This window comes from Trichosurus vulpecula, chromosome 7, assembly GCF_011100635.1.
Source record: "Trichosurus vulpecula isolate mTriVul1 chromosome 7, mTriVul1.pri, whole genome shotgun sequence".
NCBI classification, from domain to species: domain Eukaryota; kingdom Metazoa; phylum Chordata; class Mammalia; order Diprotodontia; family Phalangeridae; genus Trichosurus; species Trichosurus vulpecula.
Window position 1 is genome coordinate 259322320 of NC_050579.1, and position 9293 is coordinate 259331612.

The 9293-nt window shown below is 38.8% G+C and overlaps 1 protein-coding gene across 1 annotated transcript in view; it reads left to right on the forward strand.

Annotated features, from left to right (window-relative positions):
- LOC118857932 overlaps positions 1 to 6030 on the forward strand; it is a 77735-nt gene extending 71705 nt beyond the window's left edge. The window contains exon 9 of the mRNA XM_036768395.1: positions 3931 to 6030. Within this exon, the coding sequence (XP_036624290.1) occupies positions 3931 to 5618 (1688 nt within the window). The 3' untranslated portion in view covers positions 5619 to 6030. The remainder of the gene's footprint in view (positions 1 to 3930) is intronic.
- The last annotated feature ends 3263 nt before the right edge of the window (positions 6031 to 9293 follow it).

A 9293-nucleotide genomic window follows, 5' to 3' on the forward strand; every position in this document is an offset into this window, starting at 1 on the left:
GGTTTAAACCTGTGCTCTGAAGTTTGCTACTTGTGTGACCCTGTACAAGTTACTCTTTGTGCCTAAGTGATCCCGTAGGACTTATACTAAGCCTTAAGAGGGTTGCTCTCTGTTAAGTGGAAAGGTTCTCACGCTGTTGGCTCTGCTGATGAAATCCCTTCAGTAGCTTTGTTTGTCCTCAAGACCTTGCCTACTGGAACTCTGGAAGAACTACAGTCAGTTTCAATCAATTGACCTTACCCTGTGAAAATTTCTTTTTTTTTTCTTTATGAATTCTGCATGTGTTTTCATATTTTACTGTAAATCTAAGAGCAACTAGTGCCCCAGGATGTGTTTGAAACCTGGAATTCCTTCTCCTCTTCCCCACAGCTAATCATTTATAAAAACCTATTGTCTTCAGCACTGTGTTCTCTCTGATATGTTCTTTTCTCTCTTCTCATTCCCTAGTCTTCTTTACCACCCTCCTACATCATTAAAATAACTTTTGTTGTTGCTTTAAAAAGGTTTCGATTGGGGTTTTTTTGTTTCATTGTCATTAAACTCTTCCTTGCAACAAGAATGGTTAAACAAAAATATCTAATACAAAGACAGTGTCCTACGTTGCATACAATATTCTGTCCTACAAGTTCCTTATCTTTCTGCCTTGAAGGAGGAGATATACAGCATCTCTATTCTAGGGCCCTCATTGATTATTTTTGGATTTTTACCACGGTTGTATCCCCTTTAACCTCCTCCTTCCATTAAACCCTTCCTTGTAACAATGAACGTTGTTGTTCTCGAAGAGAAGTTCTGGCACAGTTTACCAAATCAGGGAGGTGATGCCATGACTGCTAGTGGATTGGATTTAAGTGAGGGAGGGCTGTGCAGAGTCACCAGCCTCACTTTCTTTTCCAGAGCCATCTGGGTCCAGTGGCTAAGATATGGATCAGGACAAATAGAAATGGCCCAGGATGCAGTGGGAGACCTTAGCCTTTTTAAGGCCCAAGTCTTCAGCAGATCTCATTTTGACTGAGGCAATGCCCAAGCAGTGATTAAGGCTAGGTAATAAAAGTATCACAGAAAAGTACCTAAACAAAGCCATAGTGACCCCCATCTGACTGTATATGCTGCATCCCATAGCTGTGGTCCCAGCTTGTTTATTGGGAGCAGGGAAATATTTCTTTTTCATTTCTCTAGGACTGAGATTGTTCATTAAAATTCATCAGTGTTTGACGACTTTGGAGAGTTATCGTTTATTGTGATCACTGTGTCTCTCGGTTCTGCTCTCTTCACTTTGTCTCATTACTTCATACAAGTTTTCTTGTGTTTCTGGATAGTTTTTATTTCTTATGGCATAGTTTACCATGTATTCATATACCACAATTTGTTAAGCCATTCCCCGGTGGATGGATACCTATTTTGTTTCCAGGTTTTAGTTTTATAGTAGCTTTTATAGTGCTTCGTAGTAGGGCTTTTAAGAATGCTGTGTGTGGTTTGTGGGTATGAGTATGTGTGTATGGCTTATGTATAAACACATACACATAAACAAGAGAGGCCTTTCTGTCATTTGACTATTGGAGGGTTTGTGCCTCATAATGAGAAAAGTTGGTAGGCATGAGGAGATTTTGACCTTTGGGCATAATTTAATATTGATTTATAGAATTTACAGAATCAGGTGGACCAGTGGTGTACTGTGGAGATCTCTTGCATCAGAATCCAAAGTGCTAGAGTTTTTCATAGGTGCCTTGCTGTATTTGTTTTGCTCCAGAATGCTGGGGCTAGTGGTTTATCGGATAAAAAAAATGCTTTGAGTCATGAAATGAGGAGAGAGGGAACTGTCAGGTAAATTTTAATTCCCCCCTCACTTTTTCCCTGACTTTTCTAAATATGTCTATGTTTGGCCTCATTGGAATGTTTGGAAGTTTACATGGGTTTTTGGGGGATGGATAATTCATATTTTTGAGGTGGGGGTTGAAGTACAAGTGGTGAGTCGTAGCTCAGCTGGGCTGTTTTCTTTCCTGTCCTACTTAGCACACAAATTGCTCATGATCAGATACAAAGGAGAAATCCTGAACTAGTAGATCGGCATCTGCCAGTAGACCTTGACTTCTTACTTGAATGGTTTCCAAGCCAGTTGCCTGTATCACATCTCTCTCTCTCAGGCTTCTAAAATTCTCAATAAGGGATGGAACATAGTAAGGTTTAGGCCTTCCCCCAACCAGGTCACTTATGAGAACAGTTTCCCACTAGTTCATTTATTTATATCTCACAATGTTGTCTTTTCATTTTTGTGTGATTTCTAAATTCTTCTTTGCATTTTACCTTCTTCCTCACATTCTTAGTTTCTTTTATGATATTTTTGATATACTATCATTAATCTCTTCTCCCTTTCCTCCTCCATAACACTCCCTCCTCTCCCCCCTCCCTGTTGGAACTGTGAAAGGATACTAGGGATAAAGTGCTTGGGTTGTAGATGGAGAAGTAGGTCAAGTCTCAGGGAACTGAGTAGGGAAGGAGAGGAAGGAAGAATCTTAGTCACTGCCAGCTGGTCAGAGACATTTGTGTATTACAGCTGCATACAGGTTGGCAGTCATAAGCATATGGAGTAAATAAAGTCCAGCTTTGTCCCATTGAAGAAGTTTTAACAATATCGCAGCCCATCTACATGAATTCAGAATATTCCTGGACTGGAACCTTTCCCCTACTATTCCTAGAGGTGTTTGTATTTTCTTTCTAGTGTCCCCTTGCTTGTGCCCTAATTCAGTTTAAATTCTCCCTAACCTTCTCAGGCTCTGTGAGGAAGCAGGAACTCTCATCTGGTTCCTTAGCTCTTAACTATCAGTTTTGTTCTTCTGAGTTTCTGAGCAGCAGGTCACTTCGTCCCCAAATCCTAGAGAAGTCTTTCAGCTAACTCACTTTTCCCTTTTATTCTCTGCTACCCATGAAGAGGCTTAGGTTCCTTTATCTTTTGTTGAATTGGAACACAGCATGTTCCTTAGACTCAGATAGATTACCATTACCATCCTTTATCCTCAGAGATCTATATAGGAAGACATATTTATTGTATTATTCAGTTCTGGCACCGTATTTTAGGGAGAATGTTGGCAAGCTGTCCAGAGGAAGCCAACCAGGTTGGTGAAGACTGGAGATGAGTTGAAGAAACTTGGGGTGTTTAGCCTGGAGAAGAGGTAGGGGAGTATAGCTGTCTTTAAATCTTGACTCTGCCACTTATTCCCTGTATAGTTTTGGGAAAGTCATTTAATATGTCTGGACCTCAGTTTCTTCTATAAAATAAGGGGGGTGGGCTAGATGACCTCTAAAGGCCTTGTAACTATACATCTATTATTTTGTCTTTGGTAGAGCCACTAGTAGCATGGCAAGAGTGGGAAGGTGGCGTGGGAAGCTCTATGGGGATCTTGAAGAAATTTTGGATGATGGGTATATTTGTAGCCACTTTAAGTAGCCTTGTCTCTGTGTGGCTGCTGTGAAGGTGAAAGCTATGAATTCTGTGACCACTAATGGACAAAGTAAAATATGAAAGTAGATCAAGGTTAAGATTCAAAAGGCATCTTTGGCCATCCATACAAATTATGACCTGGTTTGGGTACACTTACATGTGAATTGTATTCTTCAGTTTCCTTCACTTTAGCACGAGAATTAGGTGACGTTTGCGTTTTCTGTTTATTATGTCAGGTGGTGAGACCAGGACAACGAATGAAGAGGCAACTTTGAAGCAGGAAATTTTAGATAATAATTATCAGTTATTACACACAGAAGAACAACCACCCCTATTTAATGAATATGGGAATTCTTTCAGTCAAAACTCAGCCATAGTTGGACTTAAAGTATTCCAAACTAAAGAAGAAGCTTATGATTGTCAGAAGTGTGGAGAAAGCTTTATTTCTGTGGCACATCTTACTCAACACCAGAGCCTTCACACTGGACCGGGTCGCTATGAATGTTATGAATGTGGGAAAAGGTTTAACCGGAGTTATGACCTGATTCGACATCAAGTTATTCATACTGGAGAGAGACCGTTTTCCTGTAATGAATGTGGGAAAACCTTTAAGCGAAAATCAACACTTATTGAACATCAGAATATTCATACTGGAGAGAAACCTTATAGATGTAATAAATGTGGAAGAGCCTTCCGACAGAACACAGGCCTAGTTGAACATCAGAAAATTCATACCGTTGAGAAACCCTACAAATGTAATGAATGTGAAAAGGCTTTCAGTAATAGTTCAAGCCTTCTTCAGCATCAGATTGCACACACTGGAGAAAAACCCTACAAATGTGATGAATGTGGCAAAGCTTTCATAAATAGCTCAAGTCTCCTTCGACATCATAATATTCACAAAGGAGGAAAACTTTATAAATGTGAGGAATGTGGGAAAACTTTGAGTAATAGCTTGAGCTTTTTTCAGCATTTGAAAATTCATACTGGAGAGAAACCATATAAGTGTAATGACTGTGGAAAAGGTTTTATATGTAATTCATACCTTGTTGAACATAAAAGAATTCATACTGGAGAGAGACCATATGTATGTAAAGAATGTGGGAAAGCTTTCAGGCGGTCCTGGAACCTTACTGAGCATCAGAGAAGTCATAACTCAGAGAAATCCTACAGGTGTACTGAGTGTGGAAAAGCTTTCAAGAATAGCTCAAGTCTTTTTCATCATCAAAGAATCCATAGTGGAGGGAAACCTTTTGACTGTAATGAATGTGGTATGGCTTTCAGGCGCAAATCACGTCTTATTGACCATCAAAGAATTCATACTGGAGAAAAACCATACGAATGTGACAAATGTATGAAGAGTTTTAGTCACCGTTCACAACTTCTTGAACACATGAGAACTCACACTGGGGAAAAGCACTATGAATGTAATCAGTGTGGAAAATCCTTTACTAGGAATTCAGGCCTTTTACGTCACCAGAAAATACACACTGGAGAAAAACCATATGAATGTAGTCAGTGTGGGAAAGCATTTAGCAATAGTTCATGCCTCATTGAGCATGAAAGAATACATACTACAGAAAAACCTTACAAATGTAATGAATGTGGGAAAGCTTTCTGTAAGAAATCATACCTCACTGGACATCAGGTAATTCACTCTAAAGAAAAACCCTACAAATGTAATGAATGTGGGAAATCATATAGTCGACGTTTCCGTCTTGTTGAACATCAGAGAATTCATACTGGAGAGAAACCCTACGAATGTAGTGAATGTGGGAAAGCTTTTAGTCGAAGTGCACTTTTTATTAAACACCAGATAATTCATACCAAAGAGAAGCCCTATATATGTGATCAATGTGGCAAAGCTTTTAGTCTGAGAAAACATCTTGTTCAACATCAGAGAATCCATACTGAAGAAAAACCTTTCAAATGCAGTGAATGTGGGAAAGCGTTCAGGCACAAGTCAACTTTTCATGACCATCAGAAAACACACACTGGAGATAGACCCTGTAAATGTAATGAATGTGGGAAGTCTTTCAATCGGATCTTTCACCTTATTGAACATCAGCGAACTCATACTAAAGAAAAACCTTATGAGTGTAATGAATGTGGGAAATGTTTTAGTCGGAGCTCAGTCTTTATTAAGCACCAGAAAATTCATACTAAAGAGAAACACAATTAATGTAATTAATAAGGGAAAGCTTTTAGTTTAATACCACACTTTGTTGAATATTGAACAATGTCTACCTGGAAAAAAATGAATGTGGAGAAAGCCTTCAATAAGAGCTTACATGATGCAACACAACCATATTTACATGATGCAAACCAGTTATTTTAAGAAATGGAAATTCAGTCCTGTCTCAAGCAATGTTTCATATAAAACAAGGTATTGGTTGGATAGTGTCCCTCTTATCTCCATAGGGCAGTCCTGTCGACTCAGAAATATAGGGAACTATATTTTTAAAGGCCAATCCCTCATTGCTTCTTGTCTAAACTATTGCAGTGGCCTCTAATTGGGCTCCCTGCTTCTAGTCTCTCTTCTCTTTCAAAACTATCCTCAGCATTTCTGCCGGGTTGATACTCCTAAACACATAACTGACCATTTCATTCATCTATTCAAAAATCTTCCCTGTTGCCTCTAGAATAAAATAGGAAATTATTTGCTCAGCATTTAAAGTTCATCACAATCTGACTCCCACCTCTCTTTCCAGTCTTATTTCAAATTACTCCCCTCACATATTCGCTGTTACTGTCAGACTGGCTACTGGCTGCTCCTTATGCGTGATAATTCAGTCTCTCTCCATGCCTTTTTGCAGGTCTCCCAAATCTCTACTGTGATTAGAATGTGATTCCTCCTCATCTCTCGCCTCTTAGATTTCCTAGTTTTCTTCAAGACTTAACTTAGGTTCTTCAGAAGAGGAGGCCTTTTCTGTTCTCCCCCAGTTAGTGCTCTCTCCCTCCTGAAATTGCTTAGTATCTACTTTGTATATAAATTGTATTTACTGATCTTTGTATGTGTTATCACTCCCAGATTAATTTTTTATTTGTTTCTGTAGTGCCTGGCGTAATATTTCGCAAATAGTAGACACTTGATAAATATTTGTTGAATTGAATTGGGACAGTTGTAAGCTCTGTCAGTGAAGGAAAAAGTATACTCGAATTAGAAGTAAGCTCTAGAGTAGGCTATCCTTCCTGGAAAGCATTTTACTCCATTGTTTTCTTTATGCCAAGTAATCTGATGTATACTAATAGAAGTTATTATATTAACATAGGATAGTGGAAGTAATGGTACTTGCAGTAGTATATAGCTTAACAAAAAACGAACATATAAGAGATACTGCCTCAGGATCTTTGAGGAGACCAGTTGTCAGAAAAGCATATGGAATTCAAGGAGAGGAAATAGAGATTCAGTTATCAGGCCAGTTTTTTGTTTTTTGATGCTGAATGATCTAGGGATTTTCCACTATTTGTTAGTTATTCTCCTCCGCTTGTCAGAATGGTGTCTTCACTGTACAAAGAAGGAAATAATTCCAGAGAAAAGTAAGGACTGACATAAGATCTCAAATTGTAATGTGGCAGTGACCGTTTTCTAAGTCTTATGGAGCAAGAACACAAAGCTACAGACGGGTACCCCCTTTTCAAGATGAATCGCAAATGCTTCTGGACTGTTGAGAGTAAGGAGAATCCAGTACTTCTCACACAATTCTGAATGTTCACAGTGGAAAGAGACCAGGATGAAGGGAAATCAGTATTGTCTTCTGTCCCAGTGTCAATAATTTTTGCTCTAGGGGCAACTGTGTGGCCTGGTCACCGGCCCTAGGGTGAGGAGGACCTGAGTTCAAATTCGGCCTCAAACACTTGACACACTAGCAGTGTGACCTTGGGCAAGTCACTTAACCCCAATTGCCCTGCCTTCCCCCCTCAAAAAAGAAAAGACTAGAAAAAAATAATTTTTGCTGTATGACCGCTAAGCCAGAAGCATAAATACTAACCAAAGAACAGGCAGGAAAATCCTGTGTAGAAGTGATTTAAGTGTCATCCTGGGATTCAGTAGCTCCAACCTCCTGCCCACTTTTTTCATAGAATCTTAGAGTGCTAAAGGGAACCATCTAATCTGGCCCCTTCGTTTTACAGATGAGAAAATTGGGATCCACAGAGGAGAAGTGACTCACCTTTTGGAGGCTGTTAGAGTGCCAGGTCATGTCTAGGGAGAAAGTTACACAGACAACTAACCCTTGCCCGCTGTCTTTGGTTTATTTAAAGAATCTGTGCTTTTAGTATTTTTTAAGAGGGAATTGGGATTCAAAAGACTACAGATATGAACGGTAGGTTAAATAAATCTAATAGGATGAAGTGTAGTAGGGGCAAATGTAAAATCTTTCACTTAGGTTCAAAAATTCAACCACCAAGGAATAGATTATATAGTCTTAGAAAAGTGTATGTAAAAAAAGACCCCCAACATGGAGAGTACTGTCTGTGCACCTTCTGATGGACTGCAAAATCAATACAAACAATGTGATATAGCAGACAAAAAAGCTAATGTAATCTTAATAAATAATAAGTGTATGGCATCCACATAACAATAATAAAAGTATGACCTCTAGAATGAGGAAGCTATTCTGCTGTTCTCTTCACTGGTTAGATTGTACCATATTCAGTAGCCGTATTTTAGGAAGGCTATTGGAAAACTGAAGCTCATATAAAGAAGCATGATCTAGATGGTGAGAGGACTGGAAAACACGCCGTATGATGATCATTTCAAGAAATTGGGAGTGTTCATTCTGGAGAAAATACCAAGGATAGGGGTTCTTAGTCTTTTGGCAGACTGGTAAAGTTTATGGACCCCTTCTTGCAATAATATTTTTAAAATTATAAAATATGTATCATTACAAGGGAAACCAATTATATTGAAAGAGGTATAAACATTAAAAAAAAAAAAACAGCCTCACAGACCCCTGACTTAAGTGTAGAATGCTAGTCTTCAAATATTTAAATGGCCATTATGTAGAAGAAGGTTGGCATTAGGGTTGCACTCCTTCACCTCACATGGCAAAATAAGGCCAATCGGTGATAAGTAACAGAGCCAGATTTTGTTTCAATATAAGGAAAAACCTACTCAAAACTAGGTATCCAAAAGTTGGAATGGGCTGCCTCGGGAGACAGCTCTGCATATCTAGAGGTCTTTGAGGGATGACCACTTTTGGGGAAATCTGTTTCTGCTTCAGATATGAATAAGATTTTATTACTTCTGAAGTACCTACTGGATCAGATTTTATTATTCTTTTATCTAAAAGATACAGTCTAAACTCCTCAGCCAGGCTTTATTGTATTGTTTGAAAATTTGGCTCCATTGTCCTTTTGTGGGCTTAACTCCTATTAGACATTTCTAGCCTTTCATTCAAGGCATGTTGGTCTACTTTATGACTTCTGAACATACCTTGTGCTTTTCTTGTTTTCATGTACTTGCTTTATAGCTTCTTTCCCTTCAGTGCCTTTATTCTGTCTTGGTTAAATCTTACCTTTCTCCTCTACCATGAAACTTTCTTAGCCCACACTGATTAGTATGAGAATTCGTTTGACATTTATGTACTGTGAAAACCCTAGTCTGCACTTAGCCTCCTTGATCCTTTTAAATTGAGCCCTCTGGAACTACAATCCTCTTTTTAAACTTTCCTTTGTCTTAGAGCTCTTCTTCTTTCTTTCTGTCTTTTAGTAATAGTAAAAGTCTGTCTTTCCCTAGAAGACACTGAATCACCCGCAGCCACTGTCCTCAAGTAGACATCTTTTATAGCCTCCAACACATTGGACCAGAATCTCGGTCTATCTTGTTTCTCATTACCACTTCTAGACCTTCCCT